The 18,671-nt window shown below is 48.1% G+C and overlaps 1 protein-coding gene across 3 annotated transcripts in view; it reads left to right on the forward strand.

Moving 5' to 3' along the window:
• The window catches only part of CACNA1H (calcium voltage-gated channel subunit alpha1 H), a 382,159-nt gene that overhangs the window by 249,522 nt on the left and 113,966 nt on the right, over window positions 1-18,671 (forward strand). For all 3 annotated transcript variants that reach the window (XM_079953635.1, XM_079953637.1, XM_079953636.1), the window contains exons 8-10: window positions 2,627-2,719; window positions 4,922-5,702; window positions 7,426-7,844. In XM_079953635.1, coding sequence (XP_079809761.1) covers window positions 2,627-2,719; window positions 4,922-5,702; window positions 7,426-7,844 — 1,293 coding nt within the window. The remainder of the gene's footprint in view (window positions 1-2,626; window positions 2,720-4,921; window positions 5,703-7,425; window positions 7,845-18,671) is intronic.

The following is an 18,671-nucleotide window of genomic DNA, read 5'->3' on the forward strand; positions in this document are numbered from 1 at the left end:
AAGCATTTCACGTTGCAGCATGTTGAGATGGAGGCTTAGTGCTATTTTCCTGGATATAAATGCAGGTGATAAACTCAAACTGTGTTTTAAGAAACTCATCAGATTTTTAAAACGCCGTGCGGAAGCGTTTATGTACTGCCCTCTCATAAAATATCAGGGCAGTGTACTGCAACATAGAGACATTAAAAACCCATTTAAAAAGAGGACAGAACAATCCTTAAGATGACTGGCCTCAAAGGAAGATTTGATGTGTAAGAGAGCATGTCCTTGAACTCTAATAACTCTTGCTTGTCTGGATGAAGGATGGAGAAGGGTGTGTGTTTGTGGATATATATATATAACTAGTCTACTGAAGTAAGGGGAAAAATGCAATTGTTGCTCCACCCACTTTTGTCTCTGGCTCCACCCACTCCTGGCATGTGGCCCTTGGAAGCTTGCCCCGAAGGGGATGTGGCCCTTGGGATCAAAATGGTTCTCCAACCCCTGGATTTTAGGATGTTGCTGTTGCTGGGCTTAAACCTTCCCTTTGGGATTTGCAATGTGAATTGAACAGAAAGGTCAATAGAGGCTGTGCAGGTGGCGCTGTGGGTTAAACCACAGAGCCTAGGACTTGCCGATCAGAAGGTCGGCGGTTCGAATCCCCATGACGGTGTGAGCTCCCGTTGCTCGGTCCCTGCTCCTGCCAACCTAGCAGTTCGAAAGCACGTCAAAGTGCAAGTAGATAAATAGGTACCGCTCCAGCAGGAAGGTAAACGGCGTTTCCATGTGCTGCTCTGGTTTGCCAGAAGCAGCTTAGTCATGCCGGCCACATGACCCGGAAGCTGTACGCCGGCTCCCTCGGCTAATAAAGTGAGATGAGCGCCGCAACCCCAGAGTCAGCCACGACTGGACCTAATGGTCAGGGTTCCCTTTACCTTTTTAACCAGCTGCTAAGAGTTTTGGAATATGCTGTCATGGACTGGTAGATTGCAGAGGAATGGAAGGAGGAGCCAGCTGGGGGACCCCCAAGGGAAGAAGTGCTCAGAGCCAGGGGAGTGGTGGTGGGACGATGATGAATGGTAGGAGGGAGAAGGCAGGAGGACTGGGAGGAGGAAGTGTCAGAAGCTGAAGAAGTAACAGGGCTTAGTGAGCGGGGAGAGTCTGTGGCAGGGAGAAGTTCAGAATCAGAGGCAGAAGCTGATGCAGGAGAAGAGAAAGAATTAGAAGCAGAGATGAGTCAGGTTGGTGAAGAGTCACAGGTGTCTCCCCCTCCTGCTGCAACAAGCTCCCCTCCTCGCTTGTCTCCCAGAACCAGAAGAGGCATGAAAAAGGCAAAGGAGAGGGTGGTTGCATGCAGGCACAGTCTCCAATTGCTTGGGGAAAGCCCTAGGAATGTGAGGACTTTCAGTCTTGGCAACTGATTTTCATGGAGGAAGACCACTGGGAATGAGCTGCTCTGCTCATTAGGCATGACACTCAACCAGGTCTTTGGCGCTTGTGTTTTTGCTAATAAAGAGTTAACTCCATTTTTGAACTGCGTGGTTACTGACCGGCAGACCCCTGTGACATATGCCTTGCTCTTCTGTAGCTTCCAGCTTCTCATGTGTCTGTTTCTGCTGTCAATACCAAGCACCTCAAATCCTGAAGAAACCACAAGATAGGCCGTTGGTTACATATGGGATCCTCATTATTGCAATGATAATCCAACGGAAAAAGTCTTGGCTGCAGGCTTCTGCAGATCTTGGCAGACTCTCCATGGCGTCTTCAGCTGTAGACGATTGCCGAAGTTTGACATTAATCCATGTGTACCTATTTGCAAAGTCAACACCAACTCTGAATAATCTGTTAGGGCACTTGCTATCTTGGTAGAGAGATGAGCAGGGCACCCAATTAAATTGCAGAGCATGAGGATTTGCAGAAAAGTTTGTCCTTTGCTAGGCTGGATCTCTTTCGCAAAAGGAGGGTGGAAATTAAGGTAAATGTAAGCTGGGGTATTTGAAAGCTCTGCCGATACTGACTTTTGGAAATCTGGCTTCATCATATTGCAACGAGACTTTTCAAGCCACAGGTTCGGCTGCTGAGATGTTACAGAATATTAATGAACTCTATCTCGGAAGAATACCTTGGATAACCAGAACTTATTCTCCCCCCCACCCCCATTTTTCTGTTCTCTTTTGATTACTTATGCCCACCTAAACCAGGGAGGTGTCTTACAAATGTCAATCAGAATAATGCGAGGAAATTAGATCCTGTCATGTGCTGCAATAAATCTATGGATTTTTAAAAGTTTTTTTTTAAAAAAAATAATCTCATAATTTTATTTTATGGGTTTAGTACTGTTTTTTATTCTGAATTACGTATGGGGAGCACCAAAATCTTTTAAGTGCTGAGGACCTCCAAACATCTCAACCCAGTCCTCTTTATTTTTTCTTCCATCATGGACCCCATGGGAGGCTGCTGTGTGAATGAGGGAGTGTGTGATAATGTGAAGGGGAGATGAATAACAAAAAAAAGTTGTGTGTGTGTGTGTAAAAACCCAGCTGTGAATGTGTATGGGGCTCTACTTGCAGATTCAATTCCCAATTGCAGTTTATGTATTTTTCTTGACTTTTCTTCCTCTCATCTCTCTCCCCCCCCCCCCTTACAGGTTATAACCCTGGAAGGATGGGTTGACATCATGTATTATGTCATGGATGCGCACTCTTTTTACAATTTTATATATTTTATACTACTTATAATAGTAAGTATGGGGATGGGCTCGGACGCATGGGCAGAGGGCACTGTCATTGTGGTCATTGTCTTGTGGTCATTGGGCTGTACCCAGAGTAGACCCTTTGAAAGTAATAGCTGCACAGTCGTACCTTGGATCCCGAATGCCTTGCAAGTCAAACATTTTGGCTCCCAAATGCTGCAAACCCAGAAGTGAGTGTTCCGATTTGCGAACGGTCTTTGGAACCCGAACGTCCGGCGGGGCTTCTTCAGCTTCCGATTGGCTGCAAGAACTTCCTGAAGCCAATCAGAAGTTGTGTTTGGTTTCCGAACGTGTCGGAAGTCGAACGGACTTCCGGAATGGATTCCGTTCGACTTCCGAGGTACGACTGTATTTCAATCCATTGCTTTCAATGTGTTTGCTCTGAGTAAAGCTTAGTTGGACACAACTCATAGATCTGGGTGCTACGGCATATATTCCACCCATGTATCATTTCTGCTAGGTGTTAGGGACAGGCAGGACAATGACAAGTGTGCACTGGGAGAAGAGGGGCTAGCGTCTGGCTTGGGAGAGAGGGGGGCAGTGATTTGTGGGGACCTATACCAGCCCTGAGGCAAGAATTGGAGGCAGGTGAAGCTTCAGAGCACAGGATGGGTCAGAAGAAGAGGAGGAAGAGGCAGGTTGGGCAAGTGAAGGGCTAGGCACTTACCCACCTTCTCCTACACCACTGTCTCCCAGAACCAGGAGGGGACTGAAAAGGGCAGAGCAGAGGCAGCTTCCACGCAGGCACAGTCTCTGGTTGTGTGCGTGCAGCTCATCAAAGGGGTACATAAACTGGTGGAGGGGACTGTTGGCCACTGTTGCTGCAACTGTTCCATAGAGTGCATACCTAGGAATAGCTGCCTAGATGCTAGACTGCTGTGCATAAATAACCAGAACTGCCGAAGCAACAGTAAGTGTCCTCTTCGCCAGTAGATAGTTAACTCTCTACCATGTGCAGTCCTTGGGCTGGGAAGCATCCGTGACACAAGAGGACCTACCTATCCCCTCTGTCAGGTGGAATTGAACTACTAGGCTTCAAGGAGTTAGCTCTCCGCTTGAGCCATAGGCCCAAGGGTGACTAACCTGATGTCTTCCGAATGATGTTGGAGTCCAGCTCCCACCAGTACCCGGCTGACATGGTCAATGGGCATCAATTAAGGGGGTCTGAGGCCCTCCAGATGGTGTTGGATTAAGAGTGTTTCCCCCAGATGATCTCGGTGACCAACTTGGGATGGGCAGGGCAGGGCATTCCTTAAGGTACCCTGGACCTAAGTAATTCAGGACATGGGTGGCGCTGTGGTCTAAACCACTGATCAGAAGTTCAGCGGTTTGAATCTCCATGGTGGAGTGAGCTCCTGTTGCCAACAGTGCAAGTAGATCAGGCATGTGCAAAGTCCGTTTCAACCTCAAGAAAAGCTCAACAACTTTGGGGTAAAATCGAAAAAAACCTTCAATCTTCAATCCCAAAAAAGGTCAACAACATTGGTCAGCCCTCATGGCCCTTCACTTCATCAAATCTGGCCCTCTTTGAAAAAAGTTTGGACACCCCTGGAGTAGATAAATAGGTAATGCTGTGGTGGGAAGGTAAATGGCGTTTCCATGCACTCTGGTTTCCATCACAGTGTTCTGTTGCACCAGAAATGGTTTGACCATGCTGGCCACATGACCCAGAAAGCTGTCTGTGGACAAGCACTGGCTCCCTTGGCCTGAAAGTGAGATGAGAGCTGCAACCCCATAGTCCCCTTTGACTGCACTTAACCGTCCAGGGGTCCTTTACCTTTTTTAACTTAATTCAGGGCTTTGGACTCTAGTACAGCTTGGTCCAGATGATGATGATAATGATAACAATTTATTATTTTTACCCCACCCATCTGGCTGGGTTTCCCCAGCCATTCCAACAGAATATTAAAAACAATACAGCATCAGACATTAAAAACATCCCTAAACAGGGCCTCCTTCAGTTGTCTTTTAAAAGTAAAATAGTTGTTTATTGTCTTGACATCTGCTGGGAGGGTGTTCCACAGGGCAGGCACCACTACCAAGAAGACCCTATGGCTGGTTCCCTGTAAGCTCACTTCTCACAGCGAGGGAACCACCAGAAGGCCCTCAGTGTTGGACCTCAGTGTCTGGGCTGGATGATGGGGGTGGAGAATGATATTGCAACTGCTCTGTTTCTCTGTCCCCTTCCAGGTTGGTTCTTTCTTCATGATTAACTTGTGCCTGGTTGTGATAGCAACACAGTTTTCTGAAACAAAACAGCGGGAGAATCAGCTGATGCAAGAGCAGCGAGCCCGCTACCTCTCAAACGACAGCACAATCGCCAGCTTCTCCGAGCCGGGGAGCTGCTACGAGGAACTCCTCAAATACATCTGCCACATTTTCAGGAAAGTCAAGCGGAGGACGTTGCGCCTCTACAACAACTGGCAGAGCAAGCGGCGGAAAAAGGTCAACCCCAACGGCGGAGACAACGGCCAAGGCCGCCGGAGCAAGAAGCGCATCACCTCCATTCACCACCTGATCCACCATCACCATCACCACCACTACCATATCAGCAATGGGAGCCCTCACGGGCCACGCTCCAACCCCGAGATCTGCGACCTTGAGCTCAAGGTCATGAAGCCCGGAAGTCAACTCATGCTTCCGCCTCCATCCCCCAACCTCCGGAACTCTGCGGCTCCAGATTCGGAGTCTGTCCATAGCATCTACCATGCAGACTGCCACGTGGAAGGGCCCCCGATGAAATGCAAGTCTTCCAGCGTCACGGCGGGCGTCAAGCTCTCCAATCACGGCAACATGAACTACCCAACCATCTTGCCTTCTCCCGTTGGCAGGGCTGGTGCCACCCCGGCGTCGGTGGGGCAGAAAAACGGCGGGAGCAGTGGCGGCACCACTCCCGTGGCTGTGGTCAATAGCCCGGTGCATATGAACGTGGACTCCTTTGGAAAGCTCCATCATTTGGTTGGAGAACATGGTAAGGGGGGAAGGGCTTGGTATCTCAGCTTAGGTTCAGCAGGCAAAGAGAGAAGGCCAGTTATGAAATCAAAGGGTGCTGAGAATGTAGGAGAAACCCCACTGGATAATGAGGAGGAGGAGGAGGAGGAGGAGGAGGATAAATTATTATTTATTATTTATACCCTGCCCATCTGGCTGGGTTTCCCCAGCCACTCTGGGAGGCCCCCAACAGAATATTAAAAACACACAACAAACATTAAAAACGTCCCTAAACAGGGTTGCCTTCAGATGTCTTCTATAAGATAGTTGTTTATCTCCTTGACATCTGACGGGAGAGTGTTCCACAGGGCGCCACCACCAAGAAAGCCCTCTGCCTGGTTCCCTGTACGCTCACGTCTTGCAGTGAGGCAACGCCCAGAAGGTGGGCTGATGGGCAGCGCCCATCAGTGTCCGGGCTGAACGATGGGGATGGAGAAGCTCCTTCTGCTTCTGACAATGGTTAGCTGGATGGCCCAATAGGAGCCAACAATCAAGGCACACAAGCTTTTGGTGTCTGATAGACCTTTCCACCACCATTAATGTTGAGCAAATTCCTCAAATTAACCATGTACTGTGTTGAAGTGCATTTCATGGAGCGTATGGTCTGCCCGTGGCGATTTGCCACAACAGCTATGTTCTACTGTCAGAGCTTCCTGAGAACAATATAAGTCAGTTATCAAGGCAGCTCAGATAGCCCTATTTTGCTCTTAATTTAGCTTCAATGGAATCATCCAGTTAAACCAATGATGGCCAAACCTGGCCCTTCAGTTGTTTGGGGACTACAATTCCCATCATCCCTGACCACTGGTCCTGTTAGCTAGGGATGATGCGAGTTGTAGTCCTAAAACAGCCGGAGGGCCAAGTTTGGCCATCACTGAGTTAAACCCTTTCACCAATACATACAGGCAATCCCATGTCAGTGTGAATTAAACCAATTTTATGTAAAAAGGCCGAATGGGGACACGTTCTTCCTGTGGGCGAGAGGTTTAAGAGCACCCAGCTGCTCATGTAGGTTGTTGATGAAATTGCACCCCTCAGCTAGGGTTGCCATACATTCAGAATTTCCTGGACACAGCTGGAATATGGCAGTTGGAAGCAATGTCCGGGCAGAGACCACTTGAATGTTTGGGGAAATACAGACACATGGAAACCCATGTGTTAAACGTTTGCCGAAATTCCTTAAAAATAGCTCGAAAACTTTGCAAAAAAGCTCAACAACTTTTGTGTCCAGATTTTCACCTTTTGAAATATGTCGACCCTACCCTAAGCAAATCCTCAAGCCTCGCTTAAGAACCAGGTAAAGGTAAAGGTAAAGGGACCCCTGACCGTTAGGTCCAGTAGCGGACGACTCTGGGGTTGCGGCGCTCACCTCACTTTACAGGCCGAGGGAGCCGGCGTACAGCTTCCTGGTCATGTGGCCAGCATGACTAAGCCACTTCTGGCGAACCAGAGCAGCACACGGAAACGCCGTTTACCTTCCCGCTGGAGCGGTACCTGTTTATCTACTTGCACTTTGACGTGCTTTTGAACTGCTAGGCTGGCAGGAGCAGGGACCGAGCAACGGGAGCTCACCCCGTCGTGGGGATTTGAACCGCCGACCTTCTGATCAGCAAGCCCTAGGCTCTGTGGTTTAACCCACAGCGCCACCAGGTAGGAAGGCCCAAACTGTTCCCATTCATCTCATCCACCTCCTTCCCTTGCAGGTCTTTGCCGGACGTCCAGCAGGTTGTCTGGCTTCAATGTGCAGTGCCCCCTGCCCAGCCCACAGGCCAACATGCTGAACTGTGAGCTGCAGAACTGCCCCTACTGCGCCAGCATCCTGCAGGACCCCGAGTTCGAGTTCAGTGAGTCGGACAGCTACGAGTCGGGCGACGACAACACCGGTGTCTATGAGTTCACGCAGGATGTGAAGCACGGCGACCAGAGGGACCAGATCCAGCAGCAGAGGAATAAGAAGAGGAAGAAGAAGAAAGAGCCAAAGGAGAAGAATAGGATAGCCAGGTTCTGGAAGGCGTTTGGCAACAAGCTGAAGAGGATAGTGGAGAGCAAGTATTTCAACCGGGGGATTATGATCGCCATCCTCATCAATACACTGAGCATGGGGATAGAGTACCACGAGCAGGTAGGTGGCCCTTGTCTCCCGTTAAGCTGGCTTTTGTAGGAATGTGGGAGGAATCGGATTTGACTTGCATTCAAAGGTGAATCCACTTGGTTCACACTCTGCAAAACAATGTGAGGACCAGAACGCAGGCAGCCTTTGAAATTCACATGTCTCCGAATTTTGCAGCCCAGTTTTTTTAGCTAAGCGCTGTGTGCAAAAAAATGCACCCACCAGGGCAGGGCCGGATTTAGGTTTGATGAGGCCCTAAGCTACTGAAGGTAATGGGGCCCTTTCTATGTCCAGCTGTCCTTTGTCAACAACAAATTGTCGGGTTTTGTGTTGAATATATGCTGTATGGTAATTGATGGACCTAATAGGTATCTCAAGCCATTTACACATGGACAGTGTAGGCACCCTATATATAGAAATGAGCAAACCAGTGATGTTTTAAGGAGCAGGCTAGCAGGCGGGGCCCATGACTTACATCATAGGAGCCTACACAACACAAAACACTGTTGCTGTATGCAGGTTTTATTTTATTTGTTTTTTTATCTTAAATTTTAGAAATGTACATCCAGGTTTTTTTCTTTAATTTTTTTTTGGGGGGCCCCAAGAGAGTGGGGCCCTAAGCTATAGCTTGTTTACCTTATATGTAAATCCAGCACTGCACCAGGGTCAAGTGTGTATAGAAATGCATATATTAGTGAAAATGCCATGAAAAAAGCTCATTTTATAGGGGAAATTGCTTTGCAAAAATGTGCATGTTGGGAGAGAGAATTGTAGCTGAGAATTGTAGCTCTGTGCGGGGAAATGGAATAGCCTAACAGCTCTCAGCACCCTTAACAAACTACAGTTCCCAAGATTCTTTGGCGAGGGGAAGCCACGACTCTTTGAAGTGGCGTGACACTGCTTCACATGCATAGTGCAGATGGGACTTCAAACTGCCCCATCATCCTTAATCTACCTACAGAAGCCTTGATTCTGCCTGACTTACTCAGTTTCCCTGACATTTGCCTCCTTTGTCAGGCTGCTGTTTAAATGTCAAGCCCTTGTTTCCTGGTTCTTCTCCAAAGACCTTTGTATAGGGCAAACTTTCTTCCTAGCGGACATCAGAATATGGGAATACACCAGCAGTGGTCCAAGAAGCAGCATCTAGCTTGAGTGTCATCTGCAAGGCAAGTTCTAGGATTTAAATGGTTTCTTAATTTTCAAGGAGGAGACTCTAAGCATAAACATTTTCAAAACAATTGGTTTCCCACCCCCACAGAAGACCAATGCACCAGATTTTCCCATAAATCTATATGCGTAATTGGTGATTTACGATTATTTGAAAATTTGGATATTTTCTAAAAGGATGCCGTATTTCAACAAAATTGTCCGTATCAGATTCATCCTTCAGGGCATGTATTTTCTTAGTTAGTTTCTCAGATTGTCCACACACTCTGTTTCCATTATGTGATGTGTAGCTCATCATGCCCTTTCCAGTTTTTGCTATAAGTAATCATGCGGGTAGCGCTGTGGGTTTAACTACTGAGCCTAGGGCTTGCTGATCAAAAGGTCACCGGTTCAAATCCCTGCTATGGGGTGAGCTCCCGTTTCTCAGTCCCAGCTCCTGCCCACCTAGCAGTTCGAAAGCACGTCAAAGTGCAAGTAGATAAATAGGTACCGCTCCAGTGGGAAGGTAAACGGCGTTTCCATGTGCTGCTCTGGCTCGCCAGAAGCGGCTTAATCATGCTGGCCACATGACCCGGAAAAACTGTCTGTGGACAAACGCCGGTTCCCTCGGCCAATAAAGCAAGATGAGCACCGCAACCCCAGAGTCGTCTGCAACTGGACCTAACAGTCCTTTACCTTTACCTTTAATCATGCCACTACCAGAAGAAAGGTGATAAGTTCCTTGTGGCCACAATTTGAGTATTTTTTAAAATTGTTAATAAACCTAGGCATGCATTGCATTGCACTGCATGTCCCAGTTCGTAATTTTCTTTATTTCTGTAAATACCCTTTCCCCAAAATGGTTGCACTAATTCACATGTCCACCACATATGGAAAGTCGTATCAATTACCTTGCACACTCTCCAGCACACCGCAGAAGATGCTATGTCTGCCGAGCTGAGTCTTACACGTGTTAGATGCCATCTATGTATTAACTTAAATGCAGGTTTATGATGATTTTTTGTGAGGGGGTGGGGCAAGGTTGTCCATAGATTGTTGCAATCTGCTGCTTCAATTCCTGTACCTGGGTCCTTTTCCTAATTTTGTTTATTAGCCAAGCGTTGTCCATTGGATAGGTCAGTGAGTGTTTTGTATAAAATCAACAATATTTTGGAGGGAGTGTTCAGTTTATCAAATTGCATGAGATTTAACTGTTGAATTGAGATAAAATGTATCACCTGATAGATTAAAAGCCAATTCACATTTCACCCCTCAGTTATTTCCATGGCTTGGCCTGCTGGAAAAGAGATATCACTTTCATAAAAGAGAATGAATCTGCGTGAGCCTTTTTTTTCTTTCCATTTCATACCCATCGATTTTCTATCATCTGTGTAAAAGGGGGAATGAAATGCAAAAGGAACCAGTGGTGATATAGGCAGTGTTGATTTTGATACCCAGGATTGACAGATCTTTAATTCTGCTTTTGCAAATGGGTTTGCTATCATTTCTCAGATAGCTTTGTTAAATGGGAGGCCTGTGTCGCACGCATTCATCAAATTCCAATTGCATCTGAATCTTCTCTTTTACGCTATCATACGAATGACATTTAGTCTATGGGCTGCATCATAGTATCTTTCCAATTGTGGTAGACCCATTCCTCCTCTCTGGAAATGTTGATACAGAATACAGTTAATTGCAATCAAGGTCTCTCAGCAAGGAGCGTCTCCACCCCCATCGCTCAGCCCAGACACTGAGGTCCAGCTCTGAGGGCCTTCTGGCAGTTCCCTCACTGCGAGAAGTAAGGTTAAAGCAAACCAGGCAGAGGGCCTTCTCGGTAGTGGCGCCCACCCTGTGGAACACCCTCCCATCAGATGACAAGGAAATAAACAACTATCTGACTTTTAGAAGACACCTGAAGGCAGCCCTGTTCAGGGAAGCTTTTGATGTTTGGTGTTTTATTGTGTTTTTAATATGCTGTTGGAAGCCGCCCAGAGTGACTGGGGAGGCCCAGCCAGATGGGTGAGGTAAAAGTGTTGTTGTTGTTGTTGTTGTTGTTGCTTCCCTTTCTCCAAAACAGAGAATGGCATCCAGAAAGGCTATTTGAAAGCAATACAAAATCTGTGCAGAGAAATACAGGAGGCCCCAGGAGACAAGACTGGAGAGGGAAGAAAGGGCTGATTTGATCTGGTAGCTATAGTTCATCATAGGTCCAAACTATCACGGCTGTCAAGAAAGGCTATCAATGGTTACAAGCCATAATGGCTGTTCTCTCCTTCCAAAGGTGGAGGAAGCAATGCTTCTGAATACCACTTGCTCAGAATCCCACGTGAGGAGAGTGTTCTTGCGCTCATAGGCTTCAGTTTGGCCACAGTGAGAACAGGATGCTAGACAAGGCAGATGCTGGCCTGATCCATCACTCAGACTCTTCTTATGCTCTGGGGGGGGGGGGGGATTTGGCTTGGTTTGACATGGAAGAGTTTATATACAAAGGAAATGTAGCGGTGTGGGCATGTAAGAGAAATTCAGAAATCCATATTAGGGCAATGCCTTTATTAAAGTAAAGGTAAAGGGACCCCTGACCATTAGGTCCAGTCATGACCGACTCTGGGGTTGTGGCGCTCATCTTGCTTTATTGGCCGAGGGAGCCAGCGTGCAGCTTCCGGGTCATGTAGCCAGCATGACTAAGCCACTTCTGGCGAACCAGAGCAGCGCACAGAAACACCGTTTACCTTCCCGCCGGAGTGGTACCTATTTATCTACTTGCACTTTGACATGCTTTCAAACTGCTAGGTTGGCAGGAGCAGGGACCAAGCAACGGGAGCTCACCCCGTCACGGGGATTCGAACCGCCAACCTTCTGATCGGCAAGTCCTAGGCTCTGTGGTTTAGACCACAGCGCCACCCACGTGGGATGCCTTTATTAGGACTAACCAAAACGTCACATAAGCAATGTGTGCAAGCTTTAATGTCCTTCAGATCTCTTTTTTTTAAAAAAACAGCCCTGCTGGATAGCTCAGTTGGTTAGAGCGTGGTGCTGATAATACCAAGGTCACAGGTTCAATCCCCATATTCCTGCATTTCAGGGAGTTGAACCAGATGGTCCTCAGGGTCCCTTCAACTATGATTCTATGAAACCAGGTCAAAGGGTAGTGAACTTCTTTCAGGCTCAAGTCCCGCATTCACTCCACACATTGGCAGTTGGTGTAGCTCAGCCTAGGTGTGGCCATCAGACATTCCTGCATTCTTACTGTTACAGAAACTTCACAGAGGCCGATTTAGGGCAGTGCGACCAATTCCACCGCCCTGGGAGATGCTGGGCGACGCAACTATGATGTGGCGAATTAAGCAGAACAGAAGGCGAGAGGCAGCTGGGGGCACTGGATTTTGCACAGGGCACCACTGAAATTCAAAAGACCAAAGTCCACCAATGCGGTTCAGATGATCTGTGCAAATATGAGGAGGGAGGGTTTGTTCCCTCTCCAATCATCCATCTGATGACTGCAGAAGAAGCCATTTGCATCCCCATCAAAGTGCTGGTCTCAGCCCACCATAGCACTGCATCTATGAAGTGAAGGACATGAGGCAGGAGTTGGTAATGCAGGTGAGCTGTGCATAAGCAAGCTGCCAGCTAGCTCTGCGAAGGCTCTTTTTATTAGCACAATATGCAAAACCAGTCAGATACATTTTGGACTGTGCCCTTTACACATCTTCCAATCACGAGATCGGTGGGTGGTACAAAGATATTTTGGCACCTGTTTCCACCACATCACTTTCCCCCGAACAATGTTTAATCGAAAGAGACAAAGGTCACAGACAGGGCACGGCAGACTACTAAGAGAGCAAAGGTTAGATAGGGGGCATGATTTTCAGATAGCTGTGGCTCGTCTGCGGGTTGAAGTGTGCTCCACACCTGGTGGTCATTCCTTCACATCTAAACATATATTAATTCGCGGCAAAGACCAAGAGATCGCTCTGAGGGAAACTAGTAAATGGTTTGGAGCGCTCCAGTTTCTCTTTTCAGATTGACTTAAGTTCCATTGTGTGTAACAGAATGTAGCACAGCAGTCTATTGAAAGTAAAGAGCCTTGTGCTTTCAGTGTTTCTAAATGCTTAGCTTTGGGACATAGACAGTGACAGCTCCTCGGTGTTCTTCCCACTCACCTTCTCCAGAGTGACCCTAGGAGCCCATCCTCAGTGGATGACTCTTCTCTTTTCACCCCGATAGTCTCCAATCAGCACAAAGGGCAAGAAGACGTCTTCTCAGTGCCAGAAATCTCCCCTTCCACGCTGACTGGGCAACTCTAGGGCAAGGGAGGCAGAGATCCTGCTGGAACCCTACTACAGAAGGAGCAATGGGTCTTCAAACCGCTTGCAATCCCAGATCACTGAGCCTCTGCTAGAAGGGCCCATAATCACTTCCAAATTTTAACTGCATCAAGCAAACGCTCACTTTCTTTCCTGATTAGTTCCATACACACACACACACACACACACACACACACACACACACACACACACACCGTGTGTCTGCTTGATGAGGTGATGACTTAAATGAAGTGTAATAATAATAATAATAATAATAATAATAATAATTTATTTATTTATTTATACCCCACCCTCCCCAGCCAAGACCGGGATTGGGGGGGCTAACACCGAATATAAATACAGTAAAAACATTAAAAGCAAAACGAAAACAAAAAACCCCCAAACAAACAGTTGATTAAAATATAAGTTAGAATACAGTTTAGAATGCAGCTTATTTATACCCCACCCATCCGGCTGGGTTTCCCCAGCCATTCTGGGTGGCTCCCAACAGATCAAAAACAGAATCAAACATCAAACATTAAAAACTTCCCTAAACAGGACTGCCTTCGGATGTCTTCTAAAAGTCAGATAGTTGTTTATTTCTTTGACATCTGACAGGAGGGAGTTCCACAAGGAGGGTGCCACTACCGAGAAGGCCCTGTGCCTGGTTCCCTGTAACATCACATCTCACAGTGAGGGAACCACCAGAAGGCCCTCGGAGCTGGACCTCAGTGTCCAGTCTGAACGATGGGGGTGGGGACACTCCTTCATATATACTGAGCTGAGGCCATTTAGGGCTTTAACTAACACTTGAGCTAACTAACACTTGATTACTTAGATGAGGTGTCAGGTGGTGGAGGAATCCAGTGGGTCTCAAGAATTCCAGATACAATCAAATCCTTTCACGGAATCAACCCTATGCCCGCTGGCTTCTCTGCCCTCAAAGTCCCTTCATTGGTTTGTGAACCTGAAAAGGCAGCAAGCTCCCCATGGATAAGTCTTTTGCGCCCACCCATAAAAGTGTCATTTGCTCTTGCCAGGTGTGAGAAGATCTATCTCCTTCTCCTTCTTCTTTTTAAGTGCTTAGAGGAAATAAAAATGCATGCTGTTCACGCCAATACAGAGATCAGCGTGGTGTCAGGAAACATTTCTGGAAGGCGAGGACAGCGTGTCTCCATTGTTCTGTTGGACTGGAGATGAGTCACCACAAGAGCCGTTGGTCGGGTCACTCAATGTACGAGAAAGATACTCTTTTTCATTTCACCCCGACTTTCCTTAGGGTGAGGCAGTTCATTCTAGATACAGTGGTACATACGCTTCAGGTTACAGACGCTTCAGGTTACAGACTCCGCTAACCCAGAAATAGTACCTCGGGTTAAGAACTTTGCTTCAGGATGAGAACAGAAGTCATGCTCCAGCGGTGTGGCGGCAGCGGGAGGCCCCATTAGCTAAAGTGGTGCTTCAGGTTAAGAACAGTTTCAGATTAAGAACGGACCACCGAAACGAATTAAGTACTTAACCCAAGGTACCACTGTACTCATCAAAATGCATGCCCTCCATTCTTCCTCTCTCTGTGTGTGTTCCTGCTTTTTGATGCTGCTGTTGTGGCATTTATTGTTCTTAGGAGCAAATCATTTGTACATTATAAAACCTGCTGGTGGCAGATTAGGCTATCCACAATGGCCTACCTCCACTCTCGGAAGCAGCGAGTGCCAATTGCTGCTCTTGCTTGTGGAATTCCCAAAATGAGCATCTACAAGATAGTGAGAACAGGAGGCTGAGCAGTATGGGCCTTTTTACTCTTCTTCTGGTCTTAAAAGTAAAGGTAAAGGCGCTCATCTCACTTTTTTGGCCGAGGGAGCTGGCGTGCAGCTTCCGGGTCATGTGGCCAGCATGACTAAGCCGCTTCTGGCGAACCAGAGCAGCGCACGGAAACGCCGTTTACCTTCCCGCCGGAGTGGTACCTATTTATCTACTTGCACTTTGATGTGCTTTTGAACTGCTAGGTTGGCAGGAGCAGGGACCAAGAAACAGGAGCTCACCACATCGTGAGGATTCGAACCGCCGACCTTCTGATTGGCAAGTCCTAGGCTCAGTGGTTTAACCCACAGCGCCACCTGCATCCCCTCAGCGAAGAGTAAAGAGGAAGAGGGAGTGGTTTCTTAAGAAAAGCACGTACTAACGTCTCAATTCTTGGCAGGTTTGTGGGGATGTCTTGGCTCGCTCTCTCATGCTGCAAGGCATGTTGCAGCACAAATGGGGCAGGCAGGGGCTGTAGCTCAGTGGCAGAACATCTGCTTTGCACACAGAGGGTCCCAGGTTCAATCCCCAACATCTCCTATTGCCTCTGCTTTGGTAATCTCCAGGTCAGATTATTTGTTATATGTGTCAGGTTTCGGGGAATCCGATCTCTCCCACGGTGGCAGCCAAGGAGTAGATAGACAATAAAAGTTCTTACCAATTGATTTATTCACTATTCACAGAGAGAGCTGAAGGAATGCAGACTCGCCTAGATAATGGCGTTGCTCCAAGTAAAGTCCCACCCCCTCCATCTATCCCAGGGGTCAGCAAACTTTTTCAGCAGGGGGCTGGTCCACTGTACCTCAGACCTTGTGGGGGGCCTGGCTATATTTTGGAGGGGGGGAATGAACAAATTCCTATGCCCCACAAATAACCCAGAGATGCATTTTAAATAAAAGGGCACATTCCACTCATGTAAAAACACACTGATTCCTGAACTGTCCACGGGCCGCATTTAGAAGTCAATTGGGCCGGATTCGGCCCCCGGGCCTTAGTTTGCCTACCCTGATCTATCCTATTCTACATCACACCTGCGTTGGCTAATCTGATCTTCCTGCCTCTGAGCCTTCTGTTCGACCACCCTCAATGCTTGCCTGGTCCTGGGAAGGGGGTCAGGAATGCTCTCCAAAGAAACTGAGTCTGTCAGTAGGACGCCAGGAGGCAGAAAAACTAGAAGAGTTCTTACCAGGTGGTTTATTCAATATTCACAGAGAGAGATGAAGGAATGTGGTCTCTCGTAGTTATCGGCAATGCTCCAAGTCAAGTCCCACCCCCTCAGTCCCTCCTATTCTACGTCACCCCTGCGCCGGCTGATCTCTGCTTTCTGCCTCTGAGTTTTCTGTTCTATTACACTCATGGCACTCCTTGTTCTGGGAGGGGGGGGTCAGAAATGCCTTCAAGAGACACTGAGTCTGTCAGCTGTCTCTTCCCTGGTTCTTCTTCTTCCTGCTGTTCCTCCTCCAATGTTTCCCAGCTTCTCCCATCTGCAGCCTCTGAACTATGCCCTTCTACAAACCACTGTTCTGAATCTATACTGTCCTTCTGTTCTCGGGAAGGTTTGGGAGAAAGGGGGTGGTCCCCACTATTCCTCCTCAGTCCAGCCAGAGGTGTAGGAAGGGAGGTGCGGTGGGGGCAGACTGCCCCATGTGTCATCGCTGAGGGGGGTAACATTTGGCACACCGCATGCCTGCAACTCCCAAGCCTACCCCGAGCTGTCGGTCAAAGAGGGGGAGCTGTGCCGCTTTGCCGGAGGCCTTCCCCCCCTTCCCCCTTTGTTTTGACAGCTCGGGGGAGGCTTGGGAGTCATGGGCAGACGTCACGCCGTTGTCCCACACTCCCAGGCTGCTGTAGGAGGCAGGCAGGCAGGCAAGCAAGCAGGCAGGGAGAGGACAGGAAGGAGGCAGGCGAGCAAACAAGCAGAGTGGGGAGGGAAGGAGAGAAGCAAAAGCTCCCTCATCTCAGGACCCATACTCTGGGGTGCACAGGAGGAGAGGTGGGGTGTGAGAACAAAGTTAGGGGGGGAGTTTTAAGTGCTTACGCTCACAGTGTTAAGTAAACAAACCAGAAAATAACACAACTGTAAGTATCTTATTTTCCCTTCTTTTAATAATTTCAATGTGGGGAGGGGGGTGCCAAAAAAAATATCACACCGGGTACCACCTGACCTTGCTACGCCTCTGAATCTGGCCCCTGACATATGTGAGGCTGCCTCTAAAGACTTCAGCTGATGCAGAATTCAGCAGTCAGGCTGGGGGAAGACAGTTTGAGCATATAATGCCAATCCTGGCCTGATTGCACTGGCTCCCGTTAGTTTCTGGGCAGAATTCAAAGTGATGGTTTTGACCTATAAAGCTTACACTACCCAGGGTGGTTAAATTGTCAGTCCCTTTTCCCAGGGAAATCCAGGAACTGTAACTCTGCAAAGGGGATCTAGAGATATCCTGACAACTCTGAGCACCCTTAACAAAGTACACATCTCCTACACATCCTTCTTCCCAGGAAACTTGTCTGGGTGGAAGCTAGAGTGGGATGTGTGAAAGAATTGACATCTTTTTGCTCCACCCACTTTTGCTTCTGGCCCCGCCTACCATGGCCATGTGACTCCTGAAGGTTGTCGAGAAGGGAATGTGAGCTTTGGCTTGAAAAGGCTTCCCAACTTCAATTTAATGAATAGATCAGTGTCGTGATGCTAAGCAGCCAATCGGCTTTGACTATGTGATGATGTCACAGAAGGCAAGCCAACCCAGTTGTGGGCGGGGGAGTCAGCATGAGAGGACAATGGGAAAACAAGACCCAATAGCTGTGGACATTTTTGCTGGGAAATTGTCGAAGGAGAAATGGGGTGGTGTTGTTGTTTTCAATGCCGCTGAGCATGTTTCTGAGAAACTGTGACTGGCCGTGGCTAAGCCTCATGTTCTCCGATTGAGCGTGTTGTGCCAAGAAATGGAGTTTCAGCCTTGGGGCTTGCGAGACGCTAGATCGCTAAAAGTTTTTCTTCCACCGTCCAAACCCCAAGAGCAATTGAACGTTCCCGTTCTCCACCTTCAGCCAGCTTACCGCCATGCAGCTTTGCTGCATCAGAAAGCTGGGGTTTGCAAGCAGAGCTCTGCGGATCATCCCCGTATGTGTGGGGCTGCTCAAACCCTGGTTTAGCTTGCAAACAGCCAGGCTAACAAAGAACAGTTGGCAGAGCCAGCCTTCCTCCCTAAGTGCCTCATGAGCAGGCAGCTTGAGATCAGAAAGTGGTCCTGAGGGGCTTTGCCTGGGGCTGCTGTGTAATGCTGAGAGCAAAAAGAAACAAAGCTCAGCGCCTTAGACTATTGCCAGGATGGCTCTTGGCTGCTGTTACCAAAGCCTGGCACCCAAGGCTCTTTCAGATCTCAAAGCAAAATGTAGCAAAATGGGAGGGGAACAGCAAGGGGGATCTGAGATCAGGGAAGAGCTGCCTCCTAGTAGCAGAGAGACTGCTTTGCATGCAGAAGGAGCCAGGTTCATTCCCCAATAGCATCTTCAGGTTGAGTCAGGAAAGACCCCACAGAAACACTGGCAGTCAGTGTAGACCAGGGGGTAGCCAATGTGGTGGCTGCTA

Source organism: Podarcis cretensis (assembly GCF_951804945.1).
Source record: "Podarcis cretensis genome assembly, chromosome: 14".
In the NCBI taxonomy this organism is placed as follows: domain Eukaryota; kingdom Metazoa; phylum Chordata; class Lepidosauria; order Squamata; family Lacertidae; genus Podarcis; species Podarcis cretensis.